The sequence below is a fragment of the Dendrobium catenatum genome, unplaced genomic scaffold (assembly GCF_001605985.2).
Source record: "Dendrobium catenatum unplaced genomic scaffold, ASM160598v2 fragScaff_scaffold_53, whole genome shotgun sequence".
NCBI classification, from domain to species: Eukaryota; Viridiplantae; Streptophyta; class Magnoliopsida; order Asparagales; family Orchidaceae; genus Dendrobium; species Dendrobium catenatum.
This window is the reverse complement of record NW_021318515.1, coordinates 1049603-1069885: the sequence shown is the minus strand read 5'-3', so window position 1 is coordinate 1069885 and position 20283 is coordinate 1049603. Positions and strand designations below refer to the sequence as shown.

General features: G+C 31.9%; 1 protein-coding gene across 1 annotated transcript; it reads left to right on the top strand.

The window, feature by feature from the left end:
* The first annotated feature begins 1240 nt into the window (after positions 1 to 1240).
* LOC110093008 (SEC12-like protein 2) lies at positions 1241 to 20116 on the top strand. The gene is made up of 10 exons (XM_020817745.2): positions 1241 to 1795; positions 1936 to 2030; positions 6852 to 7002; positions 15200 to 15291; positions 15415 to 15514; positions 15597 to 15663; positions 15797 to 15917; positions 19301 to 19417; positions 19536 to 19603; positions 19750 to 20116. The coding sequence occupies exons 1-10, from the start codon at positions 1454 to 1456 to the stop codon at positions 19815 to 19817; spliced, it is 1221 nt and encodes a 406-aa protein (XP_020673404.1). The 5' UTR covers positions 1241 to 1453; the 3' UTR covers positions 19818 to 20116.
* Positions 20117 to 20283: the final 167 nt, after the last annotated feature.

Here is a 20283-nt window from a genome sequence, read left to right as displayed (position 1 = left end):
GGACCTCTAGCTATAGTCTCAATTTCCCCGACCATTTGTTGGTTGATTTGATGATGCCTTTGTTGATTTTTTCCCCCTCAGTGAGGCACTAAGATTATATCTCGTATAGGTAATTCAATTCTAAATACAATAGCGAAGGCAACCCTCTTGGATTAATATCTCAATTTTCATTTTCAGTTATTGCATGCCTCAATAGTGTGTCCATGACTATGATAAAAATGACAATATTGCTCTTGTTTTTTCGATAAATTGTGATTTTATGATAATATATTATGAATTTTTGAGCCCACTAAATAATGAAAGATAAAAGAATAATTTCTTTCTCTAAATTGAATAAGATAAGATTATACACATTTAAGAATAAATGCATGATTTCTATTGTAGGGATTATAAAAATTCGGTGTTCATAAGACAATTAAGTCATAACAACAAAGTAAATGGTTAATAATAAAGAAATAATAGTCATATGAAGTAGGGCAATAGCATTAGCAATTGCTAATGGTGGTTGTTGGTATTTATTGATAGCCAGAAAATATAATATAATATTTAGCTCTCATTAGAATCCAAAACGATCCATATGAAAGATTCATATTGATTTCTTTGATCATAGATCTTTTATCTAACTTTTTCATATCTTAGTATGTGAGTCAAATGATATTGGACTCATCTTATTCGTCTCACCGAGCTACTCTATTTAGCTATAAGCATAAGATTTAGAGAATTATTAGCCTCCAATTAATGATAAGAAGTTTACAAATAGACTTCTAGTGCTTGATTTAGGTTAAATTGGATTCAAATTAGACCATTTGTAATATTAATGAGTTTGTCTTATTGAGATATTTAATTAAACTATAAATTTATTAAAATTAAAATTAAAACAAATTGATTTAGTTATCATCTTGACATTCATATTTTTCATGTAAATTTTATGAAGGCTTAATAAGGATAGAATCCAATATGTATGAAATTACTTAGCAATAAGCAATTCTGCAGTTATTTGATCTCATTCGGACGGGAAATTATTAGGTTCGGTGACCGGACCTAAAGATAGGTCCGAACATCCAATTAAAACTTGTTACGCCGCCTGCGCTTTGATTGTATATTTTTACTGTGCTTTGACTGCTCTTTCTTTACCTGTATTTTATCTGCGTTTTATCTGTATTTTTTCTAGGCTTTTCACACGCTTAAATTAAAATAATAGTTTATTAATATCTCTACGTCCGGTCATTTTCCCCTTTAGGACGGTAGGGATCTGAAAACTTTTCTACGAGTGATGAACACAGCGACTAATTCGTGATTTACGGTCAAGGTGAACTTTCGTTCGCATGAAGGCAAAGCGAATGTCGGACATGTTGATGAGTTCTAGCAGAATCAAACCCTTCTTGCTAAGCTCGGAGGTGAACGCCTGATCGGATCTTGTTCAGATTAAGAGCACGAGCAGAGAAAGAAGATAATGGCGAAGGGCAGGCGAGAAGTACCGCCTTGTTCCAAGACCTACGGCCTGCCGCTATACTGTGCCACGTGGGTTCCCCTCGACCGGATCTCCTCCTCACCGGATGCCGTCGCCACTGCCGAAGAGGCGTTAGAAAAAATGGAGGATGAAGGAAACACCCCTGTGACCACGGAAGGCGATGGAGCGGCTGACGTTGTAGCAAATTCCGCCCTTTCTCCGGCTCATGGCAACAAGCTATTGCTTGCGCTCGGTGGAGGCGGGGGCGAGGGGCACAGCGGCGTCCCCAACGCTATTCTTCTCACCCTCTTCGATTTTGAATCTCGATCCCTCTCTGATTATCCGGTAAATCATGTCATACCTGAACACGAATCCTTGATTGATTATCTTTTAAGACGCATAATAGGGTCTGAGATTTTATAGAACCCTTGAGTTTTTATCTTTTGTACTTGTAATGCTTTCCCTTTGTGGACAAATGATTTCAGGTGCACAGGGTTGGGACGGGAGGGGAGTTGCCGTACAGGATGACGATGCATCCTGGAGGTGATGGCTTCATTTGCTCGTTTCTCAAGAGTTGCAGGTCGCTCTTTGAGTTGTTGATCTTGATAAATTTTTATTAATTTTGGACAATTGTCCACTTGAAACGTTTCGTATTACTACAGCATACTCAGCATAAACAAGTAAGAATATGTTGGTCTTTTTTAAATAAATGGAACGAATACTTTTTTATAAGGCACCGGTTATGTTTTAAGGTGAGTTGGGGTTTGTTGTTATTAACCATATAATGCTATAGGCTTCAAGTTTTTGAATCTTTCAAGAACACTAACAATGAAATAAAAATGTTAAGCGGCAAGTTTTTCACATTCCTCTGTAGACAGTTTTTAAGCTTGATAATTTTTGCTATCTGGTTTGTTTATTACAGATTGGCTTAGTTTTCCTTCTTTTTTCTTCTTCTCATATTATTTTGGTTATTCTGATAGCTAAGAGAGCTTTACCAAGTGACCAAATCATCAAATAAATTCTTCTTAGTTTCTTACAAGAATATAAGATGTTCATAGTTCCATTTCAAGTTTGAATTGAGACCTGGTATTAGCTTTATTTTACCTCTAGAGCTGTGTGATTCTTAGTCTAGTGTTCCTGTTAATTTTAGTGGCCGGGTGGATTCTATTTTTCGCAAATTATGGTGTTCCAATACAATTTGTTTGAAGAGGTGAATTGGAATCCTACAGTTGAATCAAATTTGATGTGGGATAAGATAACTATTGGCATTATGAAGGTTACCATATGAGCTTTAGCAAAGTTTAAAATAAATCTTGCATGTACAAAGAATCAAATAAACATTTTAGTGGTACTATTTGAGAATTATGAGGATTTTTAGGTGCTAGCTATTGGAGAATCAAACTGTGTTATGCAACGAAGTTATAGAAGAGTTTAATGGAACATAGGCTTAGAAAAAATGTATCGGTATTGGAGAATCAATTTTATTTTATGCTAAAAAGATCTTCTATGAAAGTAATTTTTGTACCAAAGTAAATAGTGGAACAATTTATAGACCAAAGAAAAACTATTCATATTAGTATTATTTATCTTGAGAAAACATATGATATTTTATTTGGTGTGCATTAAGGAGAAAAGATGTATGCTAATGATATTTTGATGGTATTAAAGAGATATATGTTGGAGTTTTTCCTAGCATTATAAATAATTATGGAGTGATTAAAATTGTTATTATTTTGAAATAGTTTGATTATAAAGTAAAATGAATGCATGGGATTATAATTATTGGTGTTTTGTTTGAAGTGAAATAAATACAAAGTAAAATTTTGAAGAACTTGAAATACACTCACTAGGCTATTAATGTGTTTTCGGAATTCACCCGAATTTAACAAATTTGGAATAAATTTTGTTAGGCTATCAATGTGTATTCTGATTTTGCCTAAATCAGGCGAATTCGGAATACACCATCATGTTCTACCTCCCATAGCATGAATCACTCATTCCTGTACCTCCTCTAGCCTTCTTCAACTTCCTACCATCGCGTCATGTAGTTCTTGCACTGCTCCGACATCGTTTCACATTGATGTCTTCTCAGCACTATAGCATCTCCATTGATCAAGGGTTGTGACCTCTTTGTACCTCTGTTGAGATCTCTTCCCTTGCCTAAATTGTGCATGCCTTAGGTTTCATCGATGCCACTCCAGTGAGCCACCGATCCCATCGACATTGCCTTAGAAAACTCCCATCGAGCAAGCCACCGTTCCCATTGATGTCACCTCAGTGAGCTCCTGTCAAACTCCCATCAAGTAAGTCATTGATCCTGTCGATGCCGCCCCAATGACCTCTCGTCATTCTCCTATCGTGATGCTTGGTTACATTTTTTTTCTTATTTTTTATTCTAAGTTTTATTATTCCAACCAAATACAAAAAAAAAAACCCTTGAATTTAAAAATCAGTGCATTTATATTAACATTATATTTAAAATACATCCAATTTTCTTTTACTTGCAAAAAACAACTCTAAAGAGCTTCCAGTCACAATAGAATTATATCTTTGACTAATATTAAGTTTGTATCCTTCTGTATTAATGTTGGAAATGTACGAAGGATATTTAAAATGATAGTTACATGCTATTTATTGTTAACTTGTTATGATAGATGAGATCTCAGTTGAAATAGGTGAAAATTCTAACCAATAGAGAAAAATTGAGAAGATCAAGGGCTTAGTACTTGTAGAATAGAGAGAAAGAGAGGGAGAGATATAGAGAGAGGTTTAGTGTTAGCAGAACAAATATCAAACATATGATATTCAATTTTAGTAGGAGCAGAATTAATAATGATTGGATAATATAGTTGGAACATTAAGGGATGCATAAATGTGATATGTTTTTAAGTATCTTGAATCTTTTGTACAAAAGCTTGGGCATATAAATGAAAATTGAATTTTGGATTTAAAATTTTATGGTAAAAAACAAGAAATGCTTAGGAGTATTATGCGGTAAGAGAATATTATGGAAAATTTTAAGGCTTATTTTGTAAAACTGCAAGTAAAATGACTATGCTATATGGATCCAAATGTAGGTAGATAAAGAAGTCACTAGTAACCATATTCAATGCACTGGAAATGAGGATGTTAACATTGATATGCATTAAAACTAAGAAGGATATGTTGAGCATTTATCATATTAGAAAGTTATTGGGAATAATTGAAGATAAACTAGTGAGAAATAAACTTTGGTGGTTTATACAACATAGAGCAAAAGATGCATAGATAAGATGAGTACATTTATTGTAGAAGGATTAGGAAGAAAAAAGTATAGATCAAAGTAACATGGATAGAATTGTGAATAAATCTTTCTACAATATAGAGTTAATGTGACACTGAATAATAATGAATGGTGAATTAGAATACATATAGTGGACCCCATGTTGTTTGGGTAAGGTTGATGTCAATGATGAATTTCAATTGTTTCATTAAGAGTGAACTACATAATTATAAAGTTCCAAGGGAAGTGCTATGGAGAGTTTTAGAAAAGAAAGGGATTAATAATGCTTATATTCAAGTCATTAAGGATATGTATGTAGGAGTTGTTACTTGTGTTCAAACACAAGGTGATTTGACCAAGTATTTTCCTATTTTAGTTGGATTACATCAAGGATCAGCCTTTATCCCATATCTTTTTGCTTTAGCCGTGGATGTTCTCACTGGACATTTGCAAGAGGTTGTACCATGGTGTATACTTTTTTATTGATGATATTCTTCTTGTTGATAAAACTAGAGAGGGAGTTGAAGGTAAACTTGAATTATGGAGGCCAACCATAGAGTCTAAAGGCTTTCGTTTGAGTAGATCTCAAACCGAATATATGAAGTGTAATTTTAGTAGTAATCGATCTAGTGGAGGATTGTGACTTTGGGCGATCAAGTTATTAATAAGATTACATGCTTTAGATATCTTGGGTCTATTGATCATAGTGATGGTGAAATAAATGGGGATATTATTAACATAATTCAAGTTGGATGATTGAAGTAGAGGAATGCATCGGGCTTGTTGTGTGATAGAAAAGTCCCCCCTTAAAGTCAAGGGAAAATTCTATGAGATGGTGGTGAGACCTACATTGTGATACGGGAGGGAGAGGGCTTTGCGAGCTTGTCCAGCAAGAGCCGAAGCAATAGAACTGGGTGGAAGAAACATCAGGGGTTTCGGCCCCCTTGTGGGGCCCAACAAACCTATAATTCCACATGTAAGTAAAATGAGTGAGAAAGGAATTAATGTGGGGTTTGAATTTAAATAGGATAGAGAGATATATGTAAGGAAAGTTTCCTAATTGTGTTCAGGAAGGTTTTTATTTTTTAGGAAATATTCTTAATTGTGTTATTATATGTTAGGAAAGATTTTATTTAGGGAAGTTTTAATTATGAAGTTTTCAATTACGTTCTTTTATGCTACGGCTATTTAAGGAGTTGTCGTCTAGGGTTTAGGGACATGTTTTATGTTGGATTTTCTACTGTAGTTTTTCTTGAAGGCTTCCTAGTGACCTCTAGGTTGTTTGAGAGAGCCGTTCTACCCCTCGAATTGTAGATCACATGTATCTTGTTGTTTTTTATTGAAATTTTAATAAAATATCAGCCACCGTTTTGATTTTACTGCAGTTTTTCTATTTGTTGTTTGTTGTTTTTCTTCCAAGGCGTATCACAATGCTTTATGGTGCAAAATGTTGGCCATTAAAAGAGAAGCATAATATTAAGTTAAATATAGCAGGTATGAGAATGCTCAAGTGGATGAGTGGCTTTACTCTTAGAGGCATGATACGAAACGAGCATATATGTGAAAATGTTGGAGTAGCTCTAGTGAAAGATAATATTAGAGAGGTTTGCCTTAGATGGTTTGGTCACATAAAACGGCGGCCTTCCGATGACCTGGTTAGGAGAGTAGATGTATTAGATTTAGCTTATGTTAAGAAATGTAAAGTTAGACCTAAAAAGACTTGATTATAAAATATTAGAAACGACCTTTCTTTATTAGATTTAAATGAGAAATTGGCTCTTAACTTGACACAATGGAGAAAAAGGATTCATACAACATACCCAGCATAGTCGTATAAAGGCTTGATGTTGTTGTTGTTGGGGTTGGTTGATGTAAAGTGACCCAAATGAATAGAAAGGAAAATGGATGGGGCAATGGTGGTATGGTTATAAACCTTTGAAAAGAAAAATATGCTCAAAATAGAGTTAAACTCTTATGTAACACTCATTGTGACTTCTTGGAGGATTTATATAACTACCTTCAAATGGTTGGAATAAAGACAATGATGTTGTTGTAGAGTTTGATATTTTGCATTCTCATTTTACTCCTTAAATTTGATTATATTGTATAATTTTTTTTCTATTTTGTGGTATCTTATAGGTGCTTTGAGTGGGACATCCCCAATAGCATGGAGCCGAGAAAGCTAGCAATTAAATCCTCTGGATATATATTACAGCAGCTAGAAGATGTTGGGTTGCAGTTAGCGCTAGCCTTTAGTTCTGATGGTACTGCACTGGCAGCTGGTGGTGAGGTATATTATTTAAACAATAATTATTATATCATGCATAGTCAGAGAAAATTTATAAAAAAAATAAGGAACTATTATGATTTAAATCTTCTAATATTGCAACATTCCTCAAGTGTTAAGTGCTAATCAATGTTGGGGTTTTTTTTTTTTTTTTTTTTAAGTTTATCCTTCAAGATGGACTAACCTGTATTTTAGCTTAAGTTCCTGTGTTGGTTATATATATATATATTGTCAGCAATGACTTGCAATGTTAGCATTGTAACTTATTTATGGATCTTTATCGTTATCCAAATTATTTGATGTTAGTTTTATAAATTATCATTGTTTGTTCTATAGTTGCCACTACCATTGTTCATCTAATATAACTATTCTTCAATCTAATCTTCCTAATTTTATCATGCATCAATCTTAACATATAACACTTAGCTAGGTTATCAATAACTTATTATTATTAAACTCTGATAACCATAGAACATAATGATGTAGGTCATCTTATGACCCATGATTTATAATGCAGGTCTGCCATGATATTCATGAAATCATCCATCACACAAACCCATAATTTAAAAATGATACGTTACATTCAATGAAAACGAACAAAATATGACAAAATCAATCTTGATGATAATTTAGTTGCCTTTCAACTAGAAATGATGCTTAAAAATTTATAAAGCCATGCAACTAATTGAAAATCACACTTTTATGGAAACTCTACTTGCATTAAATTTGAATAAACTTAATCATGCATTCAAATTAATACCTTGTTTTAGGATGTTAAATAAAGTAAAAGGAAAGTCATCAAATCAATTCTCTTGCATTAGGAGACAGACTTTGCTAGAATCTTTATGTCCCTCATTTAATTAAGAAGTAGACTTTCAAAAATAGAAGGAGTAATAAGTCTAACTAAAATTTTATTCAAAAATAACTTAATTGTATATGTACATGTCAAATACACCTTTATATTATTAATCTTACAATGAGATTTTTTTTTTAAAATCATGGATATAAAATCCAATTTTTGGCAACAGAGGTGGAATCAAAAGGCCACCAACTTTTGCGTATCTTATTGCTTGCATCTAGAACTAAAGCCACCATTCTAGAAATTTAGATTGTCGTCGATGAACTTTCCTACAAAGCTCCCTGAACCTGTAAAGGCTGCTTAAATCTCGCAGTAGAAGGTACTATAATGGAAGGAAGACATCTACTGGAAAACTTGCATGTTTACCTTTACTATTCATTGCCGAAGTAAAAATCATGGAGGCAGGAGGCCACAAGGTGTCAAGAAAATCTAATGAACTAGAGAACATTAATAATATGTCCAACATCTAGCGCAATCCACGCTAAAGTAACTATAAGCAGGGATGCCACTGAGAATCCAACAGTGAATTGGAGAACAATATAGAGCCACATGATGCTATAAAGAGAACAATATAATGAACCCAAGGAACCTAAAGAACGTATATCATCAATACACATGACTCTCATAGAATAGAAATATTACATGCATAAAATTTAAGAAAAAAAGCATGAAAACTAAACTCCTATTAGAGGAGAAGCAATTGAGCTACAAAAATTAAAGCCATCATTCAATTTGTTTATTGGGCACACAATCTATTTTATTCAAATTTATTTTACAGAGTTTACTTTTAAGTTTTCATGATATTCTCTTGTTGAACACTCATAATGCACTTCTCTATTTTAACTATATAATTTTATATTTAATGTATATATTAAGCCTATCACTCATATATATCAGTTTTCTTCTAGAATATTGACTAATATTGATAAGTATTGCCTTCATTAAAATTGCATATCATATGTTCAATTTTTATTATGCTAATATTTAAGTCTTTTATCTTTTAAACAATTATTGATTGTTCCAATTCTTCACGTACTTCAATAGATGCATAACCGATTAAATTATGCCATTTGTGAAAAACATACAACATAGCTCCCCACTTTGAATATCCTTTGAAAATATCTTCATAACCTATGCAAAAATAATAAAATATACATAGTTAATGTTCATTTTTGATGTAAAAATATTATAATTTAATCATATTGTAATTGAGAATTATTGAAACCGACGACAATCCAATTATCCATGGTGGTAATCCAAGGCAACAATTTAAGGGATCCACATGTGTAATCCTAGGGATCTAGATTATCATTTGTGGAATTCATGCATGTGTGAAATATGATGTTTTATGTATAAAAATTGAAATATGATGTTTTATGTATAAAAATTTTCTTCATTCGCTCGACAAAAGCAATAATTTATATCAGTGTATGATTATTTTTCTTTCTTTTCCTTTGATTATGAATATTCTCTTTTTTTTTTTAATATGGTTCCCTCCTTGTATAAATAATGCTATGTAAGATTAAATAGCAAGAAGATTTGATTCCCTATCCTCCACACTTTGTTTCACTATTGATATTTTCTTTTATCATTGTATTAATTAGAGCAAACTCTTATGTAGATTCACTCCTTCGATTGTGCTACTATTTTTTGTCGCTAGATTTATTCTGACATTCTGTTGTTTTCATGTTGTTCTCTCTGTTTATTGGCATGCTGCCATGCCATTATAATTTTTTTTATTGGCATCTTCTTGATCTACTAGCTAACTCTTTTCGGTTCTCATGGTTTATGAAGACCAAAAACCCTTTTGACTTTCTGTCTTTGATCTAGATAATCAACTTTCATTGTTGATTTATCTTTCAAACTTGTTAATCTTGATGAAGGATCTGAGGGTCTTTCATTAACCTTTATTCAAATATGACTTCTTGCCTTTGTTTCATATTCTTTAAATAATTAATAACTTTTGAAAATGAATTAGGCGTGCTAAGATTGTTAATATTATAAGGGCTTATGCTCATCAAATAGGTTTGGATATGAGTTCTAAATTAAATTTTTGGAATGACTTAGAACAATTAATACAAAAGATACCTCTTGAAAAAAGAGTTTTTATTGGAGGAGATTTAAATGGACATGTTGGTAGAGAGGTAGATGATTTTAAAAACATTCATGGTGGCCATGGGTTTCGAACGACAATTGAAGGTGGCATGACTATATTAGATTTTTGTTTAGCTTATGATTTTTTAATTTCTAATACCTTATTTAAAAAAATGAATGAGCATCTCATCACTTATAAAAATGGATATAGTACAGCTTAGATTGACTATTTTCTTATAAGAAAATTTGATTGTTTAGATTGCAAAGATTGTAAAATTATTCCGAGTAAAAATTTATGTACTCAACATCGATTATTAATTTTAGACTTTAAGATAAAGGGACAAAATAAAAAATAAAATAAAACAATATTCTAGGATTAGATGGAGGCATTTAAAGAACATTAACAAAAATATTTTTGAGAGTAAGATTTAGATCTTAAGATTTTAGCTGTGCTTGAGGATGCTAATGTTATGTGGGAAAAAGTGCCTAGTGATATTAAGAATATTGCAAAAGATGTGCTTGGAGTGTCAAAAGAAAAAGCTCATAATAATAAAAATAGTTGGTGGTAAAATCCAAATGTGCAAGAAAATATTAAAACTAAGAAGATTTGTTATAAAAATTAGTTTAATTTTAAAAATTTTGATAATTGGGAAAGATATAAAGAGGCTCGTAATGAATCTAAGAAAGCAATATGCAATGCAAAGTCCTTAGCTTTTAGTGATTTATTTAATATATTAGATACTAAGGAGCGAGAAAGATATATGTATAAGTTAGCCAAACAAAGAGATATGAGTAGTAAAGATTTCGGTTATGTGAAGTGTATTAAGGATGAATATCAAAAAATATTTTTCTTAGAAGATGATATTCAACAAAGGTGAATGAGATATTTTGCTAAACTTTTTAATGAAGATTGTGAAAATAGGATTGACTGTAGGGATCTTAGCACCCGCATCCTAAATGAAAATAAAGATTTCTGTTTTTATCGGCGTATTAGTAAAACCGAAGTTAGAGAGGCTTTAAAAAAAATGAAGGGTGAAAAAGTTGTTGGACCTGATGATATTCCAATAGAGGCGTGGAAATGCTTAGGAGATGAAGGAATTTCTTGGCTTATTAAACTTTTTAATACTGTTTTAAAGACTAAAAAGATGTCAGATAAATAGAGAATGAGTGTGTTAATTCATATTTTTAAGAATGAAGGTGATGCACAAGATTGTGCAAATTATAGAGGAATTAAGTTAATGTGTCATACTTTAAAACTATGGAACCGAGTTATGGAGCATAGGTTGCGGCGTGATACTAATGTTTCTCAAAATCAATTTGGATTCATGCCGGGTAGGTCGACTATGGAAGCCATACATTTATTAAGAGGTTTCATGGAGAAATATAGAGAAAATAAGGAGGATCTACATATGATATTTATTGATTTAGAAAAAGCATATGATAAAGTTCCAAGAGAAGTGCTATGGAGTTAATTTTAGTTGTAATAGATCTAGTGAGGGGATTGTGAGTTTGGGCGTTCAAGTCATTAATAAGAGTACACGTTTTAGATATCTTGGATCTATTGTTCAGCATCGGGATTATTACAACTAAAATTTGAAAGAACAAAGATATGGCCATTGTATTGAGAGCTATATAGAAAATAGAAAGTGTAGAGTTTTAGTTGAAAGTGATTTTTTCTTTGTGGAGGATATGCAATTGCAATGAGATTGAAAAATACAATTATATGAATGATTAAATGGCCTAATGAAGTTTTCAATTAATTTTGATAATGAAATAATAAGCTAATTTTAATAAACCTATTTATGTAATGTAATGTAGAAAATATAATTTAACACATAAGATATTCCTAAGAAACATACTTTCTCTGATACCAAATATGACATTGAACAAATGAAATTTAATATGAGATGAATGTAATTGAATGATTACATTGATAATTATCAAAATATTTACTAGTGAATAATAAAAACTTGGTGAGGGAAAGGTGATTTAAGCTCTTATTATGTTAACCACATTAGATGTCTAATTTTTACAAAAGTAGAGAAGAAATGAAAGATATGAATGATCTAACTTGTAATGAATTTAAATTAACCGATGGTGAAATTGCGATAAGTTGAAGTCAACCTCTACAGACGGTCCATTCTCACAACCTTTGAAATCATTCTTAAAGTTCTGTGAACTCACAGACTCAAGTAGTCTTTTATTGTGGAGTAGAAGCACAAAGAATAATAAAATAACTCATAAAGCTGAAAAATCAAATGCTTAGCATTGCAAGAGCTCCCCTATTTAAAAAATGAGAGAGGTACTAAAATACACAAATTTACAAATTCAAACCTATCACCATTATTTATATGCCTATCACCATTACCATACCTAGTACCATTATCATACCTACCCTCATCCTAATAACATAAACACTTTTCATGGGCCATGATATAAAAAAAATATCTAATATAAGAACATGATATAAAAGCCCAACAACACCTAATACATATAAGGCCAAAATACAACTATATGTGGTACAAAAATACTAGACTTCACGATGATGAGGACAATGATGATGATGATGATGATGAATTGCTTCAAGGCCAACCTTTGATGTTTAATAAATTCATTGGTTTCACAATGAACACTTTCAAAATTAATATTTGGAAATAATTAGGAAACATTCTTTTTAAGATTTGAAAAGAAGGATGACCTAATGATAATGATGATTCCAAATACTATTCTTTCTATAGAATAAGTAACATACATCATTTGATCTAGCTTGTCCAATCATCTTCTCAATAGTTTATTCTTGAAAAATGTCGATCAACAATGGAGGTTATTGAACAATTTTTGTTTTTGATTAATTCTGATGCAATAATAGATTCGAAATAATGCTAGGAGCATGTAAGATATTTTTGAGGATAAGAGAGGGAGAAAGGGATATTGTCACATGTCTTGCAATTATTGTAACTTGTAAGAGAGTTATTGGCAACCTTAAATTTTTTTGTTGGTAGATGTTTGGTAGACATGTTGTTGTTGTTTTAGGATAAAATCTTGATGTTGATGTTGTTGTAGTAGATGTTTGGTAGGTTTTAGAAAAATCTACACAATTGTTCTTGTGGTTGATGACATTTGAGTCTATAACCTAGATTTTAGAAAATGATTTTGAGACTCTCATAGTATAAGACTTATAAACTTTATCATATTGAGCTAGAGAGCATGATCCATTTACATCTCAAGAAAATTAAGGAAATCCCTCCACCTATTGATTTCTTCTAAATTAAGTCCTCCTTACTCCGTAAAATGAGCCTGTTCGTTTCCTTTTGATCCTTCACTTCTATTTTTGGGTTTATGGAGTTTCCATCCATTTTCTTTTATATGTTGCTTCTTTTTGCGGTAAATACACCATTGAGTTTCTTTGTGATGAGGTTTTTTGTCCTCATTCTTAATAAGTTTTGTGGAAATTAATCCTCCATGCATCTTCTCTTCTGTATTCACCATGGCCCTCAGTATTCTGAGCTTTGTGCTTCCAACATTCCTGTATTCTAAGGATGAGGCTTCCTTGAGGGAAGGAAATGTTTATTTTCTAAGTATTTTAATGCAAGAAACTAAATAATCATTCATCTTTTAGTGTTATATCATCTTCATTTCATTTCATTTTTATACCTTGGTAGTAGTATAACTCTTAACAAAATAACTCATTATATTATAATACTTTCTGGCAGAATGATTATCTTTTTTTTATTATTATTGATAGTTTTGTTTTGATTTCATAGAAGAGAGCATCATTTCTAATCTTTGAATAAATTTGTTTTATGATTTCCCAAATTTACGCACTTGATGTTAGATATGTATTTGATCCACTTATTTATGGTATTATGGACTACCACAAACATGACATAATCATGTAGTTTTCTTCCTCCCAGGTCTTAAATTTTGGTTCCTCTGGCCTTAATGAGATTCCTAGGTGGTTAAGCTTCACTTCTCTTTAATGAAATTCTTAACGACTAGACAAATTTAGGTAATTTCCTTCATCTGTTCGATAAGACACACGAAGGTTTTGGAGCCTTTATTATGTTTGTTGTCTTGGTTCTTTGAATTCATGATGGCTAATTCTCTAGAAGGATTCAATTATTTCAAATATGAGAAAAAAGAAAATATAAAGTTGAGAGGAGAGTGGAACCTGGATTTGGAGAACATGTTGGAACAATAGAAGAATCCTAACCAAGCTTTGATATCATGAAGAAAAGTAGAAATTATCTATTTAAATTTCTCTTGTTTGATTCCATCTATAAGGGTTAAATGTATGCAAGATTCTACTTACACAACTTATGAAATTATTCCATATATAGGAAGGTATTTTACAACATACAAACATCCTATAAAAACTTTCTAATCTTCGCTTCTCATCTCCTGAATGAGTTTTTACTTTTTATTGTTTTGCGTTGCTTCCTATCCTTCAATATTTTCCAACATTTGATCTCAAATCTGACCTATCTTTCATTTGGGGTCCTTCTGCCATTAGGACCAACAAACCTTTTAAACTTGCTTCCAACCAGGCTTCAGATTCTAAAGCCTTCCATATTTTCTTTAATAAATCTTGTCCAGATCTAGTTTTTCCCTTGTGTTGCATGTCTCTTTGCAATTCGTCGATCCGCCTTTTAGTGTTCCAATTTCCCAGCACAGTTCTTGATTTACCCTTACTAATTTTGTCAACATGGCAATCTTAACTTTCTTATTTTTTTCATGCTCAATTTAGATATTAATGAATTTTTTGCTACCCAACACAAAAATCCATGCAATAATGCCTGCCTAATTATGATTTAATAAAATTTAAGTATATGTATCAGTGATATCCTCTTATTGTATAATAATCATGATACTCATAAGGCACTTTTTTTGAACCACTCATCCTTACCTCTGAAAGTTATGCTCTTGTCTATATTCTTATTTTCTATATATTAGGTTCATGATACTTCAAACATATCAGACCTTGATTTCACTCTCTCTTAATAATATTTATTGATAATTGATTTCTAGCATTAGTTCATATTACTTAATTTTCAGTAGTAATTTATTTGAGCGATTAAAGCGCCTTAGAAGTAACTCATTTTTTGTGCGCTCTGTCTGCATTTTTGTTGGATATGTTTTCTTTTCAACGGATTTTAGAAAAAAAAAATTGTTTTCTTTTTCACTTTCTGCATTTTAAAGCATGTGGTATTGATCAAATTTATTTTAGTCAAATGGTGCTTCTTGTAGGATGGCCATTTGAGGGTTTTTAAGTGGCCTAGCATGGACATTATCCTTAACCAAACCGATGCACATTCAACTGTTAAGTATGTGGATTTCAGGTACTTGGATTCTCATTCAGAAAATCTGAAGCCGAAAAATATCCATCTCTTCATATCCATCGAATAATTATGCTTGGATTCTATTACACCTAAATCCTCACTCTTTTATCATAAATTTAACAGTGCCGATGGGAAGTTCCTTGTTTCTCTAGGAGGCAGTGGCCCTTGCAGAGTTTGGGATCTGGAATCATCAACTTCTGTAACAAATCTACAAGTAGAGGAAGTTAGCAACCATCAGTAACTTGTGAATAGCTGAATTTTCTCGATATATCATGTAATAAATATTCTAATCTCTTTCATTCCAGGGTGAAAAGTTTTGTTTCTGCAGATTTTCTGAGAGTAGTGATATCCTATATGTTATAGCAATGCATGGTAAATCTTTATGCTGATAATGTTCTTTTTGTTACGGACAAAGCAACCCACCTTACTCTTCTATACTTTGCTTGAATGGCAATATGTGGTTGATGGCTTTCGTGATCCATCCCTTTAAATTTCCATATTACAGATGATGTGGGAAAGGTCATTTCTTGGAGCAGCTCTTCGTGGAAGAGAATCAGTTCAAAAAAGATCGGGCATGACCCAATTTCTGCATTCAGTGTATCATATGATGGCAAATTCCTTGCAATGTATGCAACCTGAGCTGCATCTTATTCATTAGCTGCTATGTCATTTAAATCCTTTCATTTTATTCATTATGTGTCACCTGTATGTTGTGGGCATCACATAAAATATGGTATTTTCCTCAATTTTCTACAAAATAATTTATCATCATCATTATCCTCCTTTAAGATCAACTTTGTGAATTATTTCAAACGCTTATAATTGCTGCATCATACATAGCTTAGATTACTCCATTATATTTATGTCATGACTTTTCTTCTTAATACCCATAAAAAACTCCATGATATCTGATCATTTGCCTTTTTCGTGATCAATAATATCTTATCAAGATTCTTTCCCTGATCTTTATACTTTTCATTAATTATCATGATAAAAAAAAAATTGCCTCTTTAATAGATTTGTTTAAATTAAGCCATGATAATTCTCTAACTGGTATTTTTTTCTAGTTCCATATTCTATTGCCATCTCGTAACTTTTAGTATGATTCATAAACTTGATTTCCATTAGTTATCATAATCTTAAAACCTTTCATATGTGTCAGCACTAGAACGTTTCTTCTTGAATGACAAATGCTGGTGGTATTAAGATATAGTTCAACAAATTTCTCCCACTAGCATTACATCTCTTTTGTAATCATAACATTTAACTAAGATACTATTTATTAAAATATCTTGCTTAATCAATACCTTTAGATATGTTTTCTATTACCGTACTACATGTTATATCTTCTTTTCAAGACCAATACAAATTATTGTGAATTTGGTTTCAGTTGCTCACGAAAAATATAAGAGCATTTATATATTTTTAATCATTTGATATTTTCAGGTTAATGTTACATTTCTATTTAGAAGAGCATTTTTCTATTTAAAAAAATCTTGTTTTGGTTTGGAAAATAGATGTTGAAAATGTTTGTTTTGAAAGATTTTAGCGTCCTTGAACACAAACATCTACTTGATCAACTGCGCGTAAATTAAACCAGAGCCTTTAAAATTGATAATGAATATCTGAAAAGTGTAGATGGAATACGTGGAACTTTACTGAATGATGTGCTTCGGAATCAATATTCATCTAAATGCTATGCACTTTGGATTCCTAGCCTCATCAATGTTTAGCAAGAATTTTCTAGTGCTTGTTGCTATTGAACGTAAAATTGTATCAACATAATGAATGTGTGCCATTTCCTTGAGCAAAATTATGAGCAATGATTTGAGCTTCCTCGTCGTTGACCACCTTTACTCATTTGGCTCTCGACTATGCTTCCCAGCATACCTATTCTCCACCACCTCTATTACATTTATTGATGTTGCAGGTTTTTCTACCACTTTCGTCATTACTTCCTCTACCACTTTCATGACCTCTACATTTTTCTACATCAATTATAGTGTGATTACCTTTGTTATGATCCCCATCATAGATTTGCAGGCAGCTTCCTTTATCATGAATTGCATTGAGATTTTGCTATTTGGATTTCTACAAGATGAGAGTTTTTTGGCATGATTTGATTTACGGGTTGGGGTTTAGATTTTTTAAAAATAAATTAGATTCTTTATTTTGCATAGAAATCAATTGGTTTTTAATAAAATTTCAGTTGGATGGGATTTTGCTCCTCCATCAAGTTAGAGGGTTGAAAGTTTTTAGGAGAAGTTATATCCTTGTAGAAGTGTGAAATTTGATTATATTATCTTTGTTGATCACTTTCCTCTTAATTTTATTTATCATTTCAAAATATTTTATTGGATTAAAAATTTGATTGATTTTACTTGGTGATAGAATCTAGATTTAATGAGAGTATGATTTTCAACTTATTGCATGAATTTATGGCTTTGAATTTCTAAACTTTATGTAGTGGAAGACTATTGAACCATCATGAATATTGAATCTGATTATATTTTTTATTTACATCAAAAGTCGTGAATATTATAAAGATTAATAATTTATGTCCTATGAATTTTGTATGATCTTGAGTCTATTGTTCAGAGTGACGGTGAAATTGATGGGGATCTTATTAGTAGAATTCAAGTTGGATGGTTGAAGTGGAGGAATGCATCGTGCTTGTTGTGTGATAGAAAAGTCTCTCTCAAACTTAAGGGAATATTCTATAAGATGGTAGTGAGACCTGCAATGTTTTATGGTGAAGAATGTTGGCCATTAAAAGAGAAGCAAAATATTAAATTAGGTGTTGCAGAGATGAGGATGCTCAGGTGGATGAGTGGCTTTACTCTTAGAGACAGAATAAGAAATGAGCATATACGGGAAAGGTTGGAGTAGCTCCAATGGAAGATAAGATTAGGAAGAGTCGCCTTAGATGGTTTGGTCACATAAAACGGTAGCCTTTCAATGTCCTAGTTAGGAAAGTAGATGTATTATATTTGTCTTATGTTAAGAAAGACAGAGATAAACCTAAAAAGACTTGATTAGAAAATATTAGAAATGACTTTTGTTTATTAAATTTAGATGAGAATTTGACTCTTAACATGACACAATGGAGAAAAAGGATTCATGTAGCCGACCCCACATAGTGGGATAAAGGCTTGTTGTTTTTGTTGCTATATGATTTTTCTCATTTTATGTCATAGTTGAACTTAAGGGTGTCAATATTTGACACGACCCGAAACCCGACCCGGGGGTTGACTATATGAATCTCTTTTTGCTCCATTGTGTCTTGTTAAGAGTCAAATTCTCATTTAAATCTAATAAAAAAAAGACATTGCTAATATTTTCTAACCAAATCTTTTTAGGTTACCTCTACGTTTAATTGTGTAAAAATAATTTGCAGAAAAATTTGATACACCTGATGCTAATTTGACTGGAATTAATGGCAAATAAAAATTCACGTAGTCCACGTCTAGTAGAAATGATAAAGCTACGGATGATGATAGTAATGGGCCTAAAGTAGTTTCACGGGAATTTACCAGACTAATTGTTTATCTTGGAAATACTTGTTGAATAAATGATCATGGACAGAGAGGACATAATCAGCGTTTTGGAGAATATTTCAAGAAAAAAATTGCATCATACTAACTGAAACATTTCAGCTCGTATCAGCAATTTATTCAAGTTATGTTTCCTTGAAGGATCAGACAAAGCATCGTTATTATTATGATTTCCTTGAAGCAAGCAACACTAGAATACTTATTTTTGAAATCTTAAAAGATCGTATTATTTTTCTTAGGGCTTGATAATGAGAGAATCATTGTCATTATCTGTGTATAATAAGAACTAACAACTTCCCTTTTAATTGAACTTCTATGTTCATAAGAATTCTTTGGAGTGTTAAGTCTAATTATATTTGCAGGATTGCTTTTTACTAATCTTTTTTCTTTAAGACGTAACTTCTTAGTGTAATGATAAGCCAATGCTTTAATAAGCGTAATATGTGAATTTGCAGTGGCACCGTAGAGGGTGGCATTGCCATCGTTAATTCCTCAGATTTCAAGGTCCAGATGTCAGTTAAAAAAGCACACCTTGGTCCTGTTACTGCATTAGAGTTCTCCCAAGACTCCAGGTAATGAATCGGTTTACTTTATAGAAACATTAAATGAATTGAAAGAAAAAAGAGCACAGATGATGCAAATAGATGAATATCCACAATTAGAACTAAGCCTTTCTCTTTTTGCGCACAGGGCTTTGGTATCTACTTCCTTCGACTCAACTGCAAGAGTGACGGTAATAGAGGATACAAAAAACAACGGTAAACAGTTATTTTTTTAATATATTTTGATTCATAAACGTTTGATTACAATGATCTTAATTGTGAATTGAACTCTTACAAATAGAAATTATGATGTAAAAGTCTTGTGTTTATTTTACATCGGATTCATGATTGCTAAAATGCAGGGTCAAGGCTGTTGCTCGCTTTCTTGGTTATTTTACTGGCCATTCTTGTTGTATATTTCATAAAGTGACGAGGCCCTTTGAGGAACAAATCACATCAAGAAGCAGGTCCTTCAATGAATTTTGTTTTATCAAAGTTTCTTATTTTCTATGAGTGCAAGTATTATCCACCTCTTTTATACTGCCATTATAAGTTCCACTTGATATTGCAAGATAATTGTGTAAAAGTAAATTGAAAATTAAAAATATAGGTAATTGTATAGTTTATATTCTGATATTTTCAGCTTCAATGCGCCTGAAACTATTGACTGCTATGCAATGAGTTAAGCCTCCAGAAATTAGATGTTTGTTTAAATTAGCAGCTGCGAAACCTTTTGAGTTTCATTTTGAGTTCGGCTGAATATGAATGGGCTCAAAGAATTCCTAAAGTTTTGTGGCCTTTTATATTTTTCTCGTTCCATGGTTTGCTGAATTTGCTAAAGCTTTTTTCAAATGCTGAAAGGAACTGTAGACCATTGTTATGTACAAATATATGAT

What these genes read in the sequence shown, in the direction of transcription:
- LOC110093008 (XM_020817745.2), top strand. Translation starts at nt 1,454, where the DNA reads ATGGCGAAGGGCAGGCGAGAAGTACCGCCTTGTTCCAAGACCTACGGC. An exon ending in GTTAAGTATGTGGATTTCAG is followed by an intron (nt 15,292 to 15,414) that starts GTACTTGGATTC and finishes TAAATTTAACAG; the next exon opens with TGCCGATGGGAAGTTCCTTG. An exon ending in GATGGCAAATTCCTTGCAAT is followed by an intron (nt 15,918 to 19,300) that starts GTATGCAACCTG and finishes GTGAATTTGCAG; the next exon opens with TGGCACCGTAGAGGGTGGCA.